Below are 23,769 nucleotides of genomic sequence, written 5' to 3'. Positions count from 1 at the left end.
TCGTGCCGCCGGTCAAAACGCCGGGGACCATTTGTGTTCATGTGTGAATCGCGCTGGACGCGCCGGAGAGGGGGCGCGGCTTATCGCCCTGAAAGCCTTTCAACTGTCCGCCATTAACCATGAAAAAAATAACCTCTATTTCTGCTTAGTACGTGTTGTGGAAGTCACAGATATCCCGGGAAACTAAACGCCGTCATGTCTGGGTTCATAATATTGTCCAGAGGAGCTCCATGGATTTTATCGAGCTGTATTCACTGTGTCTAGCAAGCCACACGTCGGCTGGTTTACTACAGCTGTATGAACACAAAATAAACTGATGATGAATTTATGCATTTATATGTTTCATGCATAAAAAGCTTAACTGTTCACTCCTTTCTCCTAAGAAGGATGTACAGATACATTTGGTAGGAAATATAAAACTGAATTCTTCCCGTCTTTTTCTAACAACATAACAAAAACAAACTGTTGAAGGTTAATTCCAAACATAACTGCAAAATCTGTTCACTGTGAAGTACGTGGCTAACGCTAATCTCTCGTCTAGCCCCTGTCTGATTGGCACTGAGCATGTGCAGAAGCGAGATGGCTCACTCGTCAGCTACTTCCATCATCAGCTCCAGGAAACAAAAAATGTTCGCTGGATGGAAGTAGCTGACGAGTGAGCCATCTGGGTTCTTTCTCATCTCTGTTGAGAGTTGCACATGCTCAGTACCGATCAGGCAGAACATACGGATCGGGTAGCGAGTTACACGTGTTGTTGTTGTTCCTGTTCAGTGTAAATAAGCTGATAAATGATACAATGTGGTATTAGATCAGTGCATCCGGCCTTTGTTCTGAATCTGAGGCATTTCTGATACAGGTATCGGAAACAACTCTACCTACAATATACGCTCCTGCATCTAAGGGCATGTTAACGTTTTTATGGTGAGGCAATTCAAAGCACTTAAAGGTCAGGAATACTGGGGTACTTTCTACTTTCTGTTCCCAGAGTCAGAACTAAACATGGAGAAGCAGCGTTCAGTTTCTCTGCTCCACATATCTGGAACAAAGTCTCAGAAAGCTGCAGGTCTGCTGAGACCCTCAGCTCCTTTAAATCAAGATTGAAGACTTTTCTGTTTGCTGCTGCCTTTAATTGAACCACATTCAATTAATATATTAATCAATTTCCTGCATTTCTGCATTTAACTACTGTATTTTATTTCTTACACTGTTTTTTTTTTGTTTTTTTTTGATATTAATCAATTTCCAAATACTGCTGATTGAAAACACGACATTTAGTGATGTTACGTTACGATGTCTGAAAAGTCCTGGTAAACCGATAAAAAGTGTCATTGAAAGACCTCAGAGAGGCCGGGTTAGAGTCCTGAGATGGGGTTAGAGTCCCACGTCGAGACGGGGTTAGAGTCCCACGTCCAATTGTCCGGGTTAGAGTCCCGAGGCGGGGTTGGAGTCCCACGCTAAATAAGACCTCAGAGAGGCCGGGTTAGAGTCCCGAGACGGGGTTGGAGTCCCGCGTCGAGACGGGGTTGGAGTTCCGCGTCTAGACGGGGTTAGAGTCCCACGTCCAATTGTCCGGGTTAGAGTCCCGAGGCGGGGTTGGAGTCCCACACTAAATAAGTCCTCAGGGAGGCCGGGTTAGAGTCCCGAGACGGGGTTGGAGTCCCGCGTCTAGACGGGGTCAGAGTCCCGCGTCCAATTGTCCGGTTAGAGTCCCGAGGCAGGGTTGGAGTCCCACGCTAAATAAGACTTCAGGGAGGCCGGGTTAGAGTGCCTTATGTTTTGATGCTTTTAATGGTTTTATGTGAAGCACTTTGAATTACTTTGTTGTTGAAATGTGCTATACAAATAAACTTGCCTTGCCTTGCCTTACTGGGCTGGAATATCACTCCTCACTGTGCCAGTGTCACGGCGGGATATTGCTGGACAAGGAACAATTCCAAATGCAGACAGATGAATTCCGGGGGTTTATGTTTAAAGAAGACTTCAATGACAGTTGGTCCGGTAGACAGGTAACTAAGAAAGGTCACTGCATAGAAACAACAAGAAACTGGAAAGACACACAGAAACGGGGCTCGTAGAAGCACATAAGAAGAGCTGGGTGTAATCAGAGGGAATTGGAGGCAGGTGGGTGATGCAGGTGAGGAGGCAGGAAGGGCCGAGCAGAGCAGATAAATAAAGTGGGAACAGGTGTGTGGATCCTTCTAAAAATCTTGGAAGAGGGATCCCTCCTCCGTCGCTCTGAGGTTTCTTCATTTTTATAGTATGCTGTACAGATTGTAAAGCCCTCTGGGGCACATGTGTGATTTTGGGCTTTACAAATAAAATTGAATTGGAAAATGGCAATGGTTTGATTTGGGGAATACATGGAACCAGTAGGCCTAGATAGGGGCCCAGAGGACTCGGAGACTTACATGTGAAATATGGTGCTTTCTTTAAGCTCTTACTCTGAGAACAGGAGGAGAATAGAACTACAGTAGAACTGGAGGCACTACAGGTGAATAGAGTCAAACTTTTACCGAATAGATATCACCAAGAAACTTCCCTAGTTCATTAAGGCAATTGCTTTTTGTAATACAAGTTTTCTGAACTTGTGTGTTAAAATATGCAAATGGCGCGTTATCTTAAATATTTGCTTGTTGTATAAATCTGAACATTGGATATAGCCAGGTTCTTGTTTCATTTTGGTGACATATTAGAAGGAGATTTTGGATATCTCTGTATCACTCCATAAATCAGAAAATACTGTCAACAGCCATAAAAAATACATTTTCACCATATTTTTAGGAATACAATGTTGTATAAATCAGGCTGTGAATGATATATGAACAAACAAAATGAGACATCATCAAATGAAATCTTCTGGTGAATTTAGAGTCAAAGTAGTAACATGAACACCTACATGTGGGTTTTTTTCTTCTTCTTTTCCTTTCTACTAGTCTGAAAGAAGACACAATATCCCAAAAACTGACCAGAGCATGAAAAACCATGACTCTTGTCTTCATCCCTGAGCCGGCCACAATGCAGAGATGAGATTGATTAGCTCAGCTGATCACTAGTCAGACACTCTGCAGCCGGAGATCTCCAGACCGAAATCTGCATTTCAACACACACACACGGCACACACTCTGAGTAATGAAGTGTTGGTGCTATAGTCACCCTCCTCTATTTACATATAGAATACATTACTGGATGGTTTATATTATGGCTCGCATAGTTGGCGATGAGATCCAATAAATCCTCCGTCCACACGGAGCCGAGCCTCCTCAGACGGAGAGCGAAACGAGAGAGAACGAGAACATGGAGGCGGGAGGGGAAACGATGTCGCAGAGACGCAGACACCGCTCAAAGAGTGGGATGTAAATTGACTGCAAACAGAAAAGCTATTAATAATGATAATCGCAAAAATAATTTAGAAGCAGGGGATAGACACATTTAGCCAGGCAATCAGAAATCCATCTGCGGAGGTGTTAATATTAAAGAGATGCTGATGGCACAGAAAAAACAAAAGAAAAACAACACACCAGCATCTGAATATGTAATGACGACTGGGAGGCCATACCAAACACTGCTTTTATGTAGCGAGTATCACTTATTAAAACGGCATCTTAAATATTTATCACTTTATAGATGGCCCCTGTCACTGTTTCCTTATTTGTATCCCTGAAGATTATCACAACCCCCCTTTTCTTCAGAAGCGGCCTGATTAAAATCAACTACCACAGTAAATTGTGATGAATTATGCAGACTTTGGACAGGAAATGAAGCAAAAGTCAGTACTTCATTTAAAAATGCAATCTCGGACTTCTTAGGTAGCTGTTGGAGTGCTGCATATTGATAAGGTATTGTTATTAGCAGTGTGTGCAGTGTTGTTTTACAGGTGAGACGTCTGCATGTACAGATGTGCCGCTGTGGTTTGTCTCTGTCAACAGCTCGGTGCAGTAGTTGGAATTGGTAGCAGAGAAGCTGCTGCAACAAATGATCATTCATCTCCGCGCTACTTTTTCATCAAGTCTTAAACAAAATGAATACCGTGCCTTCAGCTTACTTCGCAAAGGAGATGAATCAACATTGTAAAGTGGTTCGTTGTTCAGAATGGAAGCACAGTGATGTATCATCGTTACTTGCTGTAAATGAGATGAAGTATTGAAGAAAACTTTGAGAAAGTGTGAGAAATCGACCTGCTACGTGTGTATTAATCTTGTCTGTACGGTTGGTGTACAGATCAGAGACGTCCTGCACTGAGAGTCGTAGTCTTCACCCCAAGAAAGCTTCAGCACAGAGTCAAGAAACATGTCGCCAGAAAGAATGTTGGCATTGTACGTTTCTGCAAACCAGGGAATGCGTTAAATTTGTCTGAACCAAAACTATGTTTCTTATATATGTTTCATATCAGCCTTGTCTCAGTCCTGAAGAAACACACAATGCCAGGTAGTTAATGTTGTGATATAATTGGTTAGGTATTACTTTCAAGTACCATAAAATTAGCCATGAAAAGGTCTAAGACTCCCGTAAAAAACCACAGCATGGTTTTTAAAAATACTATTTGGAAAAACAATGAAAAACAAAGCATGGGAAATGTATTTCTTACATTGCAGGGACTCTGGAAGACCACAGATATCGGACACTTGGATGACTTTTCTACACAGCAGTATTGGAGTTTGTGCACAGTGGAATGAGTAATATCATCAGCAAGGAAACCCAGCCGCGGTGAACCCTTTTACCTTCAAGATATTGAATTCCAAGAAGCGGCAGAGCTCCTTTATTTCACAGGTAGGACCTGTTTTTCAGAACTCTCTGCGTGTTCCCTCTTTCCAATTTTTGTGTTTTTTGATCAGGCTATAATATCACATGCGACAGGGATGACTGCTCCTGTCTCTCCTCTCCTCCGCTCCTCTCTCTGGCTCCATCCTGTCTAAAGAAAGGAACACAGAGAGAGAGGTTTTAATGAGATCAACACAGAGCGCCGGTTACATTGATAAGTAAATACTACAGCTTTAAATGCCTCTCGCACTCAATTGGCTCCCTGCTATTGTTGCCGGGCATACGCCTCAGTGAACACTAAATTTTCACTGTCACACTTCAATAACCCTAATTGTCCAAAATAAATGAGCTAATTTCTGAAGTTCCATTTTCATATGTGAGAGATAAGGCAACTTTGCTGATTGATTGGATTCCTTTGTGTGGCTGTGAGTGCGCCGTGTTCCTGAGCCTGTGTGTGTGTGTGTGTGTGTGTGTGTGAAACTGCTGCACTCATAATTTGAGTGAAGGCTTCTGTTTATTATGCCTCTGTTATTCACTGCAAGCATTTCTCTGACCCCTGCTGATATTCATCCGGCTTCCTCTCCCCAAAGCAAGAAAGAGAGAAGGAGAGAGAGAATAGATGGATGGAGACAGAGAGGGGGAGGAAAGTTAAAGAGGGAGAGGGAAACGGCAATAGGAGCCGGAGTTTGTTTGCCTGGTTGTGTTCTCATCTGTGTGTGTGTGTGTGTGTGTGTGTGTGTGTGTGTGTGTAAGCGCTCCCTATGGATTTGGTGCTGGATCCAACCTGATCATTTGCATTTTTTCATTTGAGCTGTTATTTGCAGCACTGCGTGCAGCACAAACCCCAGAGGGCCTGCCGAGTAATTCAGTAAAAAGGCAGGTAAGACATAAATTAATCATAAGACGTCAGAGAATTTATTGCACTCAACTCACACATGCGGTCACGCGCATGGATGTAAACAGACATATACAAATATATATATATATATATATATATATATACATATATATGTGTGCCTACGTAAGAACGCACGGAAGCAACTGCACGTACAAACAGCGGGAGAGAAGGCACACGCGCACATACAGAATACACCCACACACACATCGCTAAGACTCAGATGGAATCTGAAAGGAGACCAAGGTCGAGTGAAAAAGTTTTCAACTCCATCAAGCAGAATTACCGAGCTGGATGGAGGGGAATAACTTTTAATTGACCAATGTTTTAATCCAAAAACTTTTTCAAACTCAAACACGACTTGCATATCAATGTGATAAATCACTTTTCAGTAATGTATATTGGATCTGTCAGAAGGAAAACAGTCATTTGTTTACATTTTTTCCCTGTAGCGGTAAGTCAAGACAAATGGAAGGAATAAATATAGTTTTCAGAATGGATGCATGAGAATTTGTTGACAGTTAGCTTCTAATGTGTAGATAGACAGTATGTAGGAGCCCCTTTTTTAAATACATGATCAAATTACCCTTGTCAAACATTAGGCAATAATATGAAATGGCCTCATGCAGAAGAATAATGATTTTATCTTCTATCTTGTCATCATCTAACAAATCTCTGTGAAAGTGTCCAAAGGTGCCTTTTTTGTGACACTGGTAAAAATTACCATATAATAAGACTGCTGACAAAGCAATCGGGAGTCTCAACCAGCCTCTATACCAAATGTGAGTCTACAGCCATGCTAGCAACTATGTTCGGCTGACGCTTATGCTATCATGCTGATGTTTGGTAGGTATGATGTTTACCTTTTTTTTGTGTGTGAGCATGCTAATATTTGATAAATAACACTAAACATAAAGTACAGCTGAGGATGATGGGAAGTTTTGCGGGTATTTAGCAGGCGGCCACCTCCGGGTCTGACAAGTAAAGCCAATACAGAAGTGTCTTAAAGCTGCATTCTCTCTACTGACCAGCAGGGGGCGACTCCTCTGGTTGTATAGAAGTCTATGAGGAAATGACTCTACTTCTCTCTTGATTTATTACCTCAGTAAACATTGTAAACATGAGTTTATGGTCTCAATCTCTAGTTTCAAGTCTTCTTCAATACAGCATGATGATCATTTAGTAAATGATGGTCCATTTAGAGTAAAACATAAATATTTTTCGTGCACTGTGTTGATTGTTGTTGATAGTTTAATGTTATTGTTTATTGTTAAATGTTACGCACCACCCGCCACGACAAATTCCTTGTAGGTGCAAACTTCCTTGGCAATAAACGGTTCTGATTGTGATTGTGAAATAGACCATAAAGCAGGGTATGCTTTAGGGTGTGGCTACCTTTTGATTAACAGGTTGCTACCACAGCGTTGTCAGGTCTGTGTTTTCAGTTCATGAAAGTTAATTGTAACATTTGTTTTAGTTGCCTCAAACTGTCTTATTCAATGTTCAGTCATACTTAGCTCCACCCTCTCCAGTTACTTCTGGTTCCAAAAAGCAAGACGGCGATTACCAAAATGCTTCAAAACCGTAGTCCATAAACTAATGGGTGACCTCACAGTGACTATGCCCATTTCTTATATATACAGCCTATGGTATTTAGTAAGGAGCCAGAATTGTGGTATTTGAAAAAAATAAAAATAATAACATTCCAATATATTTTAGATTTGTCCAATGATATAGGAAATTAGTTTCTTTATTTTTTTCTATTGATCTTTTTACTGATAATATATATTGTTCAGAAGTTGATCTCTTAAACATGGACGATTCACAACGATAAAGTGGACTATTAAATACAAAACATTTACTGTACGTTAGCCTGTTACCTGGGAGAAAGCCTGGGAGATTCATCCTTTATCTGGGTAAACCTTAGGCTTGTAACATTTCTTTACTTCCTGTAATATAAACAAGAGTGACCATTTTTATTTCATTTGGCACATTTCAAGAAACTACAGCACAATTAATACTATTGCTATCAATCATCTCAACCGCATCCGTTTCTGGAATTTACAATATTCAAAATGTCAGTGTTCATGAAGATTCCATTTATTATCTAAGCTCACAACACAGCCTTACATTGGCTTGTGTTATAGTACACACATTGACCCAACCTAAAACCTTTACTGTGTAGCTGTTGAGTTCTGAGCGCTTTCATTTCACCTCTAACTCTTGTTTTATTACATGACACACTGCATGTGACCCACGGTGACCCAAGAACAGCAGCTCTGAATCGTCTTCTTTCCGTCACGCTGAAGCGACCGTGTTGTAGAATTCAGCCCGGAGCTGAGCTTTATAATTTCACAGCCCCAACCATTTACAACACAAATGCAGGGGGGTGGACAGGGTATTTTTCTTTTTTTTTTTTCTTTAATGCTTTAAATCCCCCGCAGTCCTCTGCACTTTCCTACCATACTTATCAGTGCCTTTGTTCCTGAATCCAGCAGTCTGAGGCAGATTGGCCCATCAATACACTATCAGAGAAGGTAGGCTAGATAAGAATTCTGCTGCTATCTGTCTGCTGTGAATAAGCTGTCTAGAGGTCTCCACAGTCCGGGTCAACGCACATACACTAACACGTATAGAGTGTGCCTACACACACACTCTGAATAAGCTGTCTAGAGCCTCTATAGTGTAATCCAGCGCATGCACAGACAACACAGCGTTATCAGTAAAAGAGGAGGGATTCAATGCAGCAAGGGAAGATATTACCACATCTAGTGTATCTCAGCTCCGACATAGTGTAACTCTAACAGTGCAATTTTGAGTCAAAGAAAAGTTGTCTGCAAGTCAAGACAGTGAACACGACGGAACGGCCCCACCCAGCTCGTTCTCTACTGTAAAATATCAACTCATATGTTATCAAGTCAGCGTAATTAAAAAAAGTTTGTCAAGTTTTAGTCAGGTCAACTTTAATTATCTAGGTCTGACATCAGGACTTATGATTGAGGATTCAAGTGTGGTAACTTAAAGCGAGGACCTTTCAAAGTGATCTATTGGTTAAAGGTGCAACCTGTAATGTCTAACACCTCAACACCTCCATTACTGGCTGCATACAATCTAAATTTACAGAAATCAGCTTTAAAACAAATTTTAAAAAGCCAACTACTTACTAACAGGAAGTCAAGAATACCCAAAATTCAGCCAAACTCTGAGAATGAGTCAAAATAACACTGATATCTTATAATTTTCACGTGAGGCGTTGTCCTATAGTTTACATTAGTCATCTGTGTGTTCACCATAGACTGTATAAAAGTAGTGGACGTAGTCATCGTGACGTCACGTTTGTGGACTGCTGTTTTGAAGCCTCGAGTTCAGTGTCTGTTGCCATCTTAAATTACAGCCGTCGCCATGTTGGTTTTTTTCACCACCAATGAATGGAAGTTACCATATTTGGAATGTGGAGGAGTGATGTAGAGATGCCATATACAGCTCTGGTAGCAGCAGCGACCTGTCAATCACAGTAAGCCCCACCCTAAAGCATACTCTGCTTTATGGTCTATGTGACTCTAAATGGACCATCATTTACTAAATGAACATCATGCTGTATTGAAGAAGACTTGAAACTGGAGATTGAGACCATAAACTCATGTTTACAATGTTTACTGAGGTAATAAATCAAGAGAGAAGTAGAGTCATTTTCTCATAGACTTCTATACAACCAGAGGAGTCGCCCCCTTTTCAGACCCAGAGGTTTTCTGATACTGCTCATCATTGGGGTCAAATTATAACATTACAGCTATGTTTTATATCACTTTTGCCTATAGAAAATAACCACCAGAGGTCCAAGACATACACATGATTTAAAGGTCATTTTCATGAACTATTCTGGACCCATGCCCAGATGTTGAGAACATCTTTTATTTCAGGAGGAAATTTTAAGCTTAGTCATCAAGGTGTCCCATCTGTGCTGTGTTTTTTAACGAAGCATCCCGGGACTGTGAAGGTTAAGAAAGGATGAGCACAAAGAGCACTTTCCCGTTAGAGCCACAGATCAGAAAGAGAGCCACGGAGAAGGAGTGAAACGGAGGCGGCGAGAGGCTGATTAAAGGAGGTCGGGTGGAGTGGCGAACGTTTGAGAGAGAGAGCGAGAGACTGAAAAGGGGAAGAGGGAGAGAGGAGAGATGAGGAGGCTTATCTTTGCCTGTGACCTGAAACAGCTGTTTCTCTGCGGTGCGTTGAAGATGGATCCTCGCTCATTTCCTCCCCATCCTGCCACTCTATTTATGTGGCCCGTTTACTGTCTTCAGAGGGACAGAGACCTACTTCTTCCCTGGAGAGAGGAAGAAAATCAATTCGCCTCAGCGATGAATCACAACAGTGAAGAGTACAGTTTCTACAAAAGTAATGCCGTCATGTAAGTGCCTCCTTCTGCTTTTGTTTTGCAAAGACCTTGACAGAAACAGGAGGTGCTGTTTCAGATGATAGAGCTTCTCGGAGATGAAATCGTGGCAGCTAAGATGTCGTTCTGATGCAGCACATTTGACATTGAGCCGGAAGTCTTTCCCGGGCCCGCTTTTAGTGGTGATGGGGAGGTTTTGGCCTGTCATCAGCAGCTGAAGACTCCCACCTGCTCACCCCAGCATTCACCCAGAAAACACATGAAGAAGAGAGGAGAGGAGAGGAGAGGAAAAAATTGGGAGGATGTTTCTCTTTCTTGCTCTCAGAGGTCAGGAGCACAGCAAGGGGAACTGTGCTAGAAGCAACTGAAACACAATCCTTTGTTCTGTCTCTTTCTCACACACACACACACACACACACACACACATGACCTGCACTTCCTCATTTTCAAACAGCAGAGTTTGTACATGCAAGTTAGTAGTTTCCATGAGGCGGGGTGGAGGCGTTGGATTGGAAATTGGCCAGAAGAGAGGGGGGGAGAGAATGAGGATGGTGGAATAAAAGTAGAGATAGAAAGAGATGAACTTCACAATATGTTTATATGTAAATTAGTGGCTGCAGCCATATAATATAGAAGTGCTGAGGTCAGGATTTCCTGGTTTGACTGGTTTCCAGATACATTCCCCCAAACTGACTAAAGATTTTCTTTTTTAAGTAAATGTTATAAAAATATGTGCTTGGAAACAGAAAGCAGAAACAGACTTTAAGAAAAACTATATTATACACTGTTTATTCTATTTTATTAAGCTAATATGGCATACCCAGATGGACTGTGGTTGCCAAACAACCAAGTTGTTGCCCAACAACCCAGAGAAAATACTTTCCCCTTGTAACGCAATTGACAATGCAGTTTTGTTGAATGAGAAAGTCATTTTTAGGAGAAGCTGAATGTCATTTGTGATAGCCATGGTGGTGGTATTCCTGCCTGTGAACGTTATATTTAAAGTGCACAGGCTTTACTTTATGTTTTAAGTAATGCCATGTTTATCACAGTCAAGCATTAGGGAGCTGTTAACATCTCTTCTATTACTACTAGGAGATATAGGAAACAGGTTGCAAGAAGAGGAGGAGTAGAAAGGTGGAGGAAATATAAAGCAAGGATGAAAATGGGAGGAGGTTTGGAGGAGAACGCGGAAAAGGAGAGTTAAAGGACAGGACGATGGAGGGTAGAGAGACGGGGCAGAGCGGCATATGACTGGTCGTCTGCGGAGGTTGATGGCCAGCCCCTGTCAGTCAAGCTCACACAGAGAGAGAGCGGGGCCCTGCCATCTGCTCCAAAGTTAATGGGAAGGAGACAAGGTGGGGAGGCGAGGTGTGTCGACAGCCCAGAGAGGCTGGAGGGAGAGGGGACGGCGAGAGGATGGAGGTCTGAGTGAGAAGGTGGTTGGAGCGAAAGCAAGGTGGACACTGAGGACAGATGGAGGGACGAAGAGATGGAGGTGGAGAAGAGTCGTTGATGGAGTAAGTGAAGGTGGAAGTCAATGGAGCGAGTAGGACTTCGAGTGTAGACGGTATCCCATCACATACACATGCTGTGGGTCTTATCATTGCTCTTAATGTACTTTTATTTACATTCACCCAAATCGCAATTAACTCTTGGGTAAAAGCAATTCTGTCTCCTATAATGTTTATGTCATCTTATTATAAAGTTAAAGTAATTGCTGCCTTGATTACCTTCACTAGCAAGGTTTATTTTCCCCGGTACATGACATGCTCATACTGTACAAAAAACATATGTAAAACGTAGTTTAGGTGTTCTCATACAGTGTTTGTAGCTATACCTACGACAGCAATGCACTCTACTTCATATATAACCAATGTAATCAGTTCGTATGTAATCAGGTGACGTAGGAAAACTCACGAAATATAACATTTCAGAAAGTAACCTATGAACCATTGTACGAGGATATATCGTGCAGCTCTCATCACTGGAGGCAATACAAGGACCACTAATGATGAATGACTTTGCGCCAGCCCTGCATTCCTCACATACTTTTGGGATTTTCAGCATCTTGTAGTGAATGTGAGCTTAACGCCCAATCAATTGCTTTTGTTATCCACTGAAAGCTTCTTAATAGACCAAGTAGTGACACCACACTGAGGTCACAGACCCCCCCCCCCCCCCCCTATTCACAATGGGGTAGATGTAGGATGAGAATAACTATATCAGACAGGCACCTTAAACATCTGCTCAGTATAGTTTATGAAAGCACACGCGTGAAGATGCAGTTCATCTCACTGATAAACACACATATGGTGCACGCTCTGGACGGAGTCACAAGGTCACAGAGTGTGTGGACACTGATGGTCGGACAACTCATTATAATTTGATCTATAAATAAGCAAAAATGGGAACAGGGTCGAGTCAAATTACCACACATCACCAAGTTGTGGGGCTGCTCTGCCCGAGCCTCGCACCACCTGTTCAGGAAAGTAGGAACTAGGTCAGACCTCGCCAAAGTCACCACCAGACCAATTTTTAGCGAGGCCTGGGTTCGAACAATTCTGGTCTCGGTGCAAGGATTTCCTCTCAGCCATCGCACAAACTCCTCCACCACCCCACCCCACCCCTGCTGTTGGACAGCCCCCCCCCCCAGGTTCACCTTCTGACTGGACAACAGATGGACTGTAGTGGAGCCCAGACAACAACACCTCCTGCTAGTGTGTGTGTGTGTGTGTGTGTGCCCGGCTGGCTGTGTGTTGTTAGGTCAACATGGCTGCAGATGCAGATGTGATCCTTCATGTTTCTTGTTGACACCCGTTATCAGTCATTGTCCAAACACGGACGGTCCAGTTTGCCTTTGTTAGTGCGCATCTTATTCAGGGTCAGCTAAGTCAATCAAACCTGAAACTCTTTGACAAAAGACAGTTGGTTCATTTCATTAGTCGCAGCATGGCTCTATGTCCGGATGCCCTCAGACTTTTTCTTTATTTACTGAGTTGTTTTCTGGGTTTTAGGTTTTTGTTTTGTTTGTCCTCCCGTGTTCCTGTACTGCCTTTCCCTCCTCTGCCCATCTACACACCTGCTCTGAATCAGCCTCGTTATCTTCCCAGCCAATCAGCTCCCTGCCTGTTCTCTCGACTAATCACCTCACTCCCCTCGCCTGAGCTTCTGCGCCAGCCTGCACCTAATGCCCCTCGTTCCATTAGTTTGCATTTAAGTCCTGCTTTTCTCTTAAGTCTTTGTGGCATCTTTGTTTCTTTTTTATTCTGCATGAACTGTAAATATAGATTATTTTTCTTTGACTTCCTGTTACCTGCAGTCTCCTGCATTTGGGGCCACCTGCTCCACTACAACACAAAAACTATGAAAGTTGCATGTTTGCCTCATTGAACACATAAAAGAAGTAATATAATAGTTACGGAGAATCCCTCAAAGACTCAACTAGTTCTAAGTGATACATATGTGAAGCACTGCTGCAAAGTAAGACACCTCACCATGAAAGACATTTTATAAGACAGACAGATGACGGCGATTGTGCGTGATAAATGGAGACACTGGCAGTTTGATATGTCACTACTTTGCTGTGAAAACAATCACACGTGCCTCTTGGTGTCAAAGCAGCCACTTATCAATCAATCGCTGTCAGCGAGTTCGTCGGCTCCTGCTGTGCCCCTGCTAGAAGTTGAGAACATTTGCAGTTTGAAGCCTTTGTAACGACGGAGCACAGTCTTCTACGGTCTGTCGTTCATAATCCTCACTCAACAGCTGAAGACGAGCATATGTTATGGCAACAAATTAGACATTCAAAAAGAACAACAAACATTTAGCACCTCGTCAAACAGAGCAGCCCTATCTGCACCGGCTCCTGCTGCGAGGTGCTACTGTTCAAGCTGCTCCGAGGCTCGGCTTTATGTATATTGCACACACACACAAATATGCAGGAAAACACATTTTAAATGTGCACACTCCAATACGGTAGCACAATGTGCGCACACACACACACACACACACGCACAGACAAATACAAACACTCCCACACACAGTGGTTTCCAACAGTGGTGATAGTCTATCAACACTTAGTGACATCTGGCAGGGATGCTGCCTTGTGAAGACAGGATTGCTGTATTCACACTGTTTGTATAATATGTGTGTGTGTGTGTTTGTATAATGTGCGTGTGTGTGTATGTGAGTGGGTAGGTGGGTAGGTGTGTGCTGGGTTATGTTCTGCCAACATCTGGAGTCTAGACTAAATGACTCTGAGCTAGTGGCCAATAGTCCGTCTCCCTGTCACCTACTCTGTTGACTTAGGTGCTGCTGTGCGTTCCTTCATGTGTGTGTGTGTGTTTGTTTGTACAGCTATCTTTGTGAGGACCGGTTACAGTTTTAGAACTTAAGATTCAGGACAAGTTTTTTGGAAAGTGAGGACATTTTGGCCAGTCCTCACTTCTTCTTCAAATGCCCGTTTGAGGTTCAGACATGGTTTTCAGGTTCAAGTTAGAATTAGGTTTAGGTTGGTGTTAGGACAGTAGTTCTCAAAGTATGGGGCGTGCCCTCTTGTTGGGGCACAGAGGAAAATAAATCAGCTACAACAATAGCAATGGTGTCCTTTCAGACAAATAGTCTAGGTTAACAGAATGGACAGATATTTGACAGGGACGAAAATGAAAACAGACAATGCTCCCATGACGAGCTAGACAACGTGCTCAGCTTACTGTTGACAATGAAATTATTATCATCAATTTGAAACCTTCTTTTCCTCCAAAGGGGGGAATGACAGAATAAGTTTGAGAACCACGGATGTGTGTGTGCATGTGAGTTCAAAGAGAGCTCCTACATGCTAAAATGAGTTCAATGCACACAGTTTAGTAATCAGGTCTCACAATATAAAATCTGGATAAAGATAATAACACGGGTGTAATAACATGAATGGCTCAGTGGGACCTGTAAATGGAATAGGATACACCTGTGTGTGTCTAAGGTCTATACTGAGACACCTGTAGTCTACCAAAAACAAATATTATGGATTCCAACCACAGAACTGGATTGGTAAAGGTTCAGAGCAATCCCTTTCCTCTTGAACTACACTTGTATTTAGCGTAGCACTCCCTCCAGCAGATAACTTGATTTTTACAGCATGTGAGAAAACGGCTTAGAGCATCAGGCTAGTTTCTAAAATTACAAGTGAGTGAAATGTAAGAAATACACAGTCTACTACTGTACGACTCAGTGGCGGGCCGTGCATTTTATACCTGGGCCTTCACTGCTGTCCTGCAGCTGAAACACAGCTACGGTTATTATTTGTTTCGTGACAAAATGAAGCCAACACCTATAGATAGAGTGCGTCTCCTCTCTGCTCTGACTGCTGCGCCTGTGTGCTTTGGGGCAGCGGAGGTGCTCACGGCAGCTCCTCGCTGCTCGTTCACGACAATGCAGAACGGTATGTGCTTTCACGAGTCAAAACACCACAAAAGTCTCCAACAACACCAGAACAAGTCGCTAGATTTGTCACTAGTAGCTTTTGACAAAAAAAGTCACCAAGAGGGTTTGGAAAGTCGCCAGATTTAGCGAGAGAGTCGCCAAGTTGGCAACACTGGCACCTGCTAAATATGTCCCCAGAGCAACATTGGACGTAACAATGGTTCCTATCACATATTAAACCAAACAAAAATCAATCTTCATAAAAACAAGTTATACAAATAATAATATATAAACAAGCATCTTAAAGCTACTGCAGATGTAAAAACAAACGCATTTAACTTACCAGAGCTGCTGTTCACTATTTAAAGATAAAGTCCATCCTCCTTTCTTTGTTAACAAAGAGTTTAATCTCACGGTTGTTCAGTACATCCGTGCGTTTTAGTTCCAGTAAGAAGTCCTTCTCGATTCATTGAGCCAGTGAAGACAGTCGAGCCTCCCCAGTTGTATTTTTTGAATACGTTTTAATGTGTTTGAGGGCTGAAAATGTCCGCTCAACAGAGGCAGCAGATATTGGGATTGTCACCGCCCAACATGTCACGCTAGCCCACTGACCAATCACGTACTTGTAGGCCAGCTAGCAGGCTCTGGCATGGCAAAGAATACGCCCAACATGTCAAACTAAAGATCTGATTGGTTGAACACTATGACAATCTACAATATCGTCCCCATTCACTTAAACTGCAAAGGGATTCACTTGTGAGTCTGCAGGCCTCGGGCCTCTCTTCTTACCTAGAGACACAGAGGTGAGATCTGATTGGATAAAAGCTCTACTTAAAACAAGCTGCACTGGAAGCAGAGCAACTGAGGTAGACAGTAGCTGTGCAATGAGAAAATAAGATAATGGGAAATTTATTTTTATAAATTATAATTAGTGCTGGGCAACGATTAAAATATTTAATCGTGATTAATCGCATGGATTGTTTTACCGCTGCTGCTCCTCCACCAAATCTTGAGCAACCGTCACCCAATTTGGTACAGCACATCTCTGGACCAAGCCAGCAAAAGTTTTTTTTGGTCTTCTTTTTTATGTTCCATACAGTTTTGCTATAGCCGGCCCTAAAAGTTTGCTCCAATGCTGTGGGCAGAACTTACATTACAAAAAAATGTATCTTCAGGAAGCTATTCGCTATTGGAACTATATTTGGTGGACATTTGTAGATATGATCTCTGAGTGTCTGTGACAAATTTGGTGCCATTTGTCCCAGAGATGGCATTGTAGCAGTGTCATCTAACTATAAAGCAAGGACTCTCTGTCTGTGTGTTCTTAGCATATCAAGAACCATTTATTTGATCTACTTCCCAATTGGTGGGTGCATTGCTATGAATGCAAGGACACGCAATGTCAATTTGGACACGGCACGTTCAATATTAATACAAGTTTAATAAACATGCACCAGGCGGTGAAGCCGATGTGGAAGTGTCTTAAAACTTACATTCTCTCTACTGGCCACCAGGGGGCAACTCCTCCTGTTGCAAGTCTGATTGTATAGAAGTCTATGAGAAAATGACTACTTCTCACTTGATTTATTATCTCAGTAAACATTGTAAGTTTATGGTCTTAATCACTAGTTTCAAGTCTTCTTTTTTCTTATTTCTTAAATGATGGTCCATTTAGAGTCAAATAGGCCATAAAGCAGTGTATGCTTTAGGGCGGGCTTACTGTGATTGACAGGTGGCTGCCGCTACCAGAGCCGTATACGGATTCCAAGTATGATACGGTCCGTTCATTGGTTGCGAAAAAAACATTGCGGCGGCCGTAATCCAAGATGGCTCAAGGCCTCATAACGGCATTCCACAAACCAAATGGTGAAATCACGATGACTACATCCTCTTCTTATATACAGTCTATGGATAGCACCCTGTGCAATGGAGGGGGTGGGGTTTCAGGGCTTTGTAGACTGAGAGGATGAGAGTGGACAAACCAAACGCTGGTTCTGCTACACCCTTGGTACATCGGAGAAGTTTCGGTCGGGTTGCGATTTGCAACCTCACTGCTAGATGCCTTGAGATCTTACACACTAGACCTGTAAGTAAAAGTGTTCCATGCATGTGGTTGACCTTTAGTCTGCTAGTTGGGGTAAGGGAAAGTTTGTGGTTTTAGTTAAATATTAAAACACATTCTGCCTCGTGCTTCAAGTCACTGCTGACTTTAATACTTAACAAAGACCACAATATTTCCCATGAACCAAATGCTGTGCCTAAACACAGCCAAAGGACGTTCAGCTGCAACAGGAAGATATTATAGGGAAAACGAATGAAATATGTTGACAGCAAACATTTTGCTGTTATATTTAGTGTAAACATCTTGCAACTTTGCAGGTGGAGGAGGGTGAAGGCGTCTTTTTCACAGAGGACGGAACATATACTGGTCTGTGCTGTATGTCACTCTGCTGATAATTGGGACAATTTCTGAAGGAATAAAAATGAGGATGCGACTGGTATGAATGAATAAATAATGTCTCCTAAATGTCCAAAATGCTGGATTTAATTCAAGGAGTGAACATCTTTAAACTGTGTACTGAGCTGCCCCTGTGTACTGATTGGGAATCAATGGAGAGGAGAACGTCTCAGCCTCTTTGGTCTCTCTGTCCCCGTCCTCCAGTCAAGCACATGAGTTAATTAAGTCTGTAATTACACAGCGTTGTGTTTGTTTACTCCTCCAAATACCAGAGTTAGACAAGACATTTCAATGGTGCTCTCTGAAATGTCATGTAATAAGCAGCGCAGCTGACATTTGGACATTAAAAGGTTTTGTTTTTGCTCAGATCTGACAGCTTAAGTTGTCGTCGTCTTTAGTTTTGCCCTTAAATGGAAAGATAGGCTTTTTTTCTCTTCAGTGTCTGTGTGTTTAAGTGTATTTATGGTGGTTCACAGTGATCTATGTCATCTTGAATGGAATGGTGAGCTGCGTCGTTCCTGCAAGTTTTATCAAAATCCAGTCAGTGGTGTCTGAAATAAAGATGATTTAGAAAGTGTTGGAACGCTGTTGTGAAATGCATCATTATCCCAAGTTTCATCAAAATCCAATCAGCAGAGACTTGGGTTTCTATGTGACACATTTGACAAATAGAAATGGGCCTCATGGGGGGGTGTTTGCTCATTTGTTCCTCTGTTTCTCCTTTTTATATATATATTTTTGGGAGTAGTCCTATGGTTTGGTTGCCATTAGTTTTTTTCTTCTGTCATTGGGGTGTCACAGTGGGGGACAAAAGATGGTAAATTCTTCCAGGGTAGAACATTAGAGCGTTAGACTGAAATATGTACACAAACCCCAAGTGTGTAGAAAATTGCCAGAAAACGGTGCATGACTCCAACAATCTGAACTCCATTGTTTTTCAACTCTCCTGTTTCAACAAAAGCACTGTGTTTCTCTCTATTTCCATGGGAACAATTGCACTTGACAGAGAGCAAAGGCTCTGCGGTGGAGGAGGGCAGCGAGGGAGGCGGCGTGCTGGCAGGCAGCAGGTGATGTGTCTGCCTCCTGAATGCCTCCACATGCTCTGTGTCCGTGGATTTATGGCCATGCCACCGTTGGCCCGGATCCCCCGCCAGGCCGGGGGGGTCAGAGGGCACCGCGGTGCCCTGTACAGCCGGCCAGCTGGTCCTGCTCGGCCCTGCCACCCACCAGCTGTAAAATGGAGAGCTACACACACAGGCATATAGTGCACTTCCGCACACTCACCGTCACGTACTCCTGGCCAGATAGCCAACACAGATGCCCATGCAGGGCAACCACGTCGGCATTGATACATCCTTGAGCGAGTTTGAAAATGCAGTTGGGGGGAACAGGCTGGTAGCAGACGCACTTAACACAGAGAACTGTACAGACAGGGCCTCACACTCTGCATAATAAGATTGTTATATTTGATTCCTTACTTAGCAATAGAAGTATTATTTCCACTTTCCTGCGTTCCACCTTCTTGCTGCACTGCAGTGTTTTTGAGTCCAATTTCTATACTTATGAAGTAGCTAAGTGGAATGAGATATTTCAGGTGTACATGAGTATGTGTTCTGCATAGACAATGCTAGTTGAATGGCAGTTGGAGCACTTCAAGACCTGGATGGACATGAAACTCTCCTGGTTAAACCATCAGTACAGACGATGAAGAACTGCATTGGTTCTTTGGTGAGAATGTGAAAACTCTGACTTCCGAGAAGAATTTTGGAAAGAAACATCTAATCATTGAGCTTGATGCCGTCTTCATCATGTCACGTCCTAATTATTGTGTTTACCCGTTTCTGTTCATGTCACAGCCCAGCTGCCGGAATTTTTTTTGTCATTGTACATTGCTGCAAACCACGGGAATGTTAAATGTGGACGTTTGGGATTGACAGTTATTGGAATATGTGGTATAATAACAAGCAGGCAAGAAAGTCCACTAAGGGCGGGTGGACGGGTCAAACAAACACAGGACTTGTTTCCTGGAGACCACTATTAATGTCCTGTGTTAAACCAGAAGTAATTGTGGACTTATTATTGTTATTACTTAACATTATATGTTAGTTACATTGTTACAGTATACGCTTTGTGTAATGTTATTATTTGAACACAAGCCATGATCTTTTTCCTAACCTTAACCAAGTAGTGTTGTTGTCTAAACCTAACCACAACGTTTCACAATGGGGCATTGCTACTGTGGTAAAACAATATAAACATATTTTCCATTAGCTGATAATAGCCTGTATCGATTGGCAATTAACGCATTTTTTTTTTGTCTTGACACATACAAAGTAGAACAATAGTTTTTTTTGTGTTTGTAGAGAGAGAAGTAGAAGAGACCACCATTCAGCCTCTTGCTCTCTGTGATCACCTTTACTGTGCTTTAATTAAGCCAAATTCATAATATAGTTTTTCTTTACATATTTTTCTGTCTCTGTTGTCAGACAACTAAACAAGGATGACATTTGATCACAGCTCATGAATACAATGATGACCAGCAGTCAGTAAACTGCTCAACTGCAGATGAAATTATTACTTTACAATCATGACTGACAAAATAAACAAAAGTCCAGGTCAATGACAGCAGCTGTGCTGTGAGATCGGCTATATTGACTCTTAAAATGGGCGATGATAGATAGATTCATGCTTGTAAAACGAGGAAGATGTCTATGAAAGATGTATATTATAAATGCGGCTGCTGATGAACAGATGCTCTGCTTCTGAATTGTCTCCAGTGGACATTGAAACTGTGATGGAGCTGTGACTGAGCCAGAGTGCAGCCAGATGTACATTCAGCTCTGACTTTGCAATCCTAGATTGGATACTGATGACTTAGCTTCTAGGTCAAAGACCCCATTTGATAAGACTCTGCTTGTTGGACATGATTTAAGCCTTTGCACACCAATTCTGAATTTTTCGTCCAAAATGTTCACTATTAAAAGTAAAATAAATATTATAAAAATACAACCTCAGGTTGTGTCAATCATGTTTACACACCATTTCCAAAATTTTTGGCCATCATTTAAGTTTTCGGAACAGGTTTTATTTTCTCCCTTTCTTTGCATCGGTCAGAGTCGTTTGACCAATCAGAGCCACCGATAATGCAAACGTCATCATCTGATGAGCCGATTCACCTCGTTCATTTTTCTCCCTGCACAAAAGACTTGGCAACAAAACGAAAGAAAAAAAGTAAAGAATACAGAGCTGCAGAGTTTAAAAATAGATCGTGGACGGTGATTGCAGAACAGTTTGTAATCGGATGGTCACAAAACAAAAGATGTAATAAAAACTAGACTAGTTGTGTTCGTGCTCCAGGCAGCTAAATGATAGCTTCTTGATAATGCCTTGTTTGGGACTAGCCCTATCCATTGCACCCACTTCATTAATTCAGTTTGGTCTTAAATTGCGGATTTTCACAACAAATAGAAAAATCAAATGCATCGGACTGAGTGTGCAAGGGTTCTGTGAGTAACTATTTTTATTGGATGACAGATTGGAAAAAAGGAATATGAAAGATACGGACTTGGTGTGCAAAGGCCTGAAGACCAGAATTCTACAGTTGTCAATTACAGATGAGGAGATAACCATGGAGGAAGTGAAACCTGTGATCTGGATAGTCAATCCTGTGGCTCTTGCTCACATTTGGCTCACTTCTATAGTGAATTAAATAGCGAAAATATTATTTCCCATTTTTCTGGGGACCCCCTGATACTCCCTCAAAGATGGTGGATCTCGGACCCACGTCTCTGCATGATAATAATATTGTGGATCCAAATAAATATTACCTGAAGACCATTGTTGTCCTTCTTTCAGTGTCATATCTGTCCTCTGGGTGCTATTCTAACCAGGCACATCCATCAGCTAGAACACTGTTTCCCAAACTTCATTTTCTGGGGACCCAATTTTTTAAATGACAAATCATTGCAACCAAATTCACAATAAACCTTTTCTATAAATTGTGAGAAACGCAAATATATGCTTAACTGAACAATTTTGTACTGCCATTTCAACATCACCTTATATAAGTTTGATAATCTAAAACATATACAACATATTTAGACTAAATAAATGCATTTAGGGGGAGATAACTGGCTCTTTTTTTTACCTCCTAAAGAAACAGAATGTACACCAGCCGTTCATACGAGATTCAATGTTAGAAGTAAGCTACAATTATTATAACAATGCCAACATTCAGCTTCCCTCATGTGGCTCAAAAGTGTTCTGCAGATATAAATGTACAATAAAAGTCTATGGAAGAAATTTAGCTAATTTATTGCACAACCCAAATAAAATCTCCTGCGACCCACCTGTGGGTCCCAGCCCAGTGATTGGGAATGACTAAGCTGAAGCAAAAATATTCTCTCACTCCTCACATAGTGGTTCCGACCAGAATCCGGTCAAAGGCCGGCCTGCCATAGACAGAAATTAGAGATGAATGTTAGAAAGGTGATACCGGAGTATTGTGGAGGCACTTGTGGCGTTACACACACACACACACACACACACACAAATGATAATGTGTATGAGGTCAGGGTGCCCCCGGATAATAAATGAGTCTCCAGTGATCAATCCACTCAGATGGTGTGTGTGTGTGTGTGTTTTTACATCTGTATGAATTTGTATATACGAGCCCCCCCCCCCACACACACACACACACACGCGCGCACACAGGTCAGTGCCTTAGCCCTAGCATAATAAACAGCGGCTGTGCGTATCCACTTTACAACACGACACTCTCCATTCACAGCGCTGTCATCCTGCAGCCAGTTATCGCCTCCCATAGCGTTCTGCTGACAGACATTTTAAATTAGACTAATAAATTGCCTCGCGCTCTGCCTCGTGCTTTCTAAAAGAGCCCCGTTACCCGGAGACAAATTAGCATGCTGCAGTTATAAAGACAGGATTCTGCACAAAAGGCCATGCTGTTGTTGTTTAGGCGAGGCCTAAATATCCGAATGGAGACGTGAGGGTCGTCGGAGGAGGGTCGTACGAACGGAGAGCGGCGATAAGGACAAAAAGGCTTTCATGTATTAATGAGGTGTGGGCGCTTAGTCAGTACAGTACAACGCATCCTGCGCTGATAGGATAGATGTGTTTCAAAGTCAGTAAGAATGTGAGAGGATGTGTTTTGCCTTGTGATCTGAAGCCGGGGATGCTGCTGGCTGACTTCCAGTCAAAGCAGCGGAGAAGCGAGAAGCAGGTTTGAAGTGTCTCTCCGCAGAGCAGGTCCCGTTGTCGCCGCGCTTTAGTCTTTGTCGGCGCTCGTTCGGTAGCATTCTTTCAACTCTCTGAGCGAGCCTTAACGTCCCTCTCCAGATGAATTGAGCCGCACTTAAAGCCCAGAGTGGATGGGAAATTAAGCGCCTACACAAAGCGTGGGCAGCTCCGCCAAAGCGCGTGACAAAAGTGGAAAGTGTTGTATTTCAAGCCGTATAATGTTTCTCAAAAGTGAGACGATGCTGCCAGCGCAAAAAATAAAAGGAAAGTGAAGAGAGGAAAAGAAAAAGGGAGAAGGAAAAAAAGAAAGAATAATCTGTATAGCCAGCCAGATAATTGACACTCTCGGAAAAGAAGCCAGCACTTCTCCTCTTCCTCTCGCCGGCTGATGCCGTGCTGTTGCCAAACTTATTGTGCCCATTGTGAGTCCACAATGCAGGGAGGAATGTTTGGCCGGCTCTCTGGGAAACGCCACTTCAGGGCCCACAGCTGTCACAGCCTGGGAACTTGAATTCTGCCACAGGGAGGTTCAATGGCGAGGAGCTGGCAGAGGGAGATATTCTTCTTCAACTTAAGGGTGGCAAG

The 23,769-nt window shown here is 42.5% G+C and overlaps 1 protein-coding gene across 1 annotated transcript in view; it reads right to left on the bottom strand.

Moving 5' to 3' along the window:
• Positions 1-1,212: 1,212 nt before the first annotated feature.
• cep76 (centrosomal protein 76) overlaps positions 1,213-23,769 on the bottom strand; it is a 96,351-nt gene continuing 73,794 nt past the window's right edge. The window contains exon 13 of the mRNA XM_031868565.1: positions 1,213-4,909. Coding sequence (XP_031724425.1) covers positions 4,834-4,909 — 76 coding nt within the window. The 3' untranslated portion in view covers positions 1,213-4,833. The remainder of the gene's footprint in view (positions 4,910-23,769) is intronic.

This window comes from Anarrhichthys ocellatus, unplaced genomic scaffold, assembly GCF_004355925.1.
Source record: "Anarrhichthys ocellatus isolate YVR2014 unplaced genomic scaffold, GSC_Weel_1.0 scaffold43, whole genome shotgun sequence".
NCBI lineage: Eukaryota > Metazoa > Chordata > Actinopteri > Perciformes > Anarhichadidae > Anarrhichthys > Anarrhichthys ocellatus.
The sequence above is the reverse complement of the archived record's forward strand: the minus strand, read 5'-3'. Positions and strand labels throughout refer to the sequence as shown.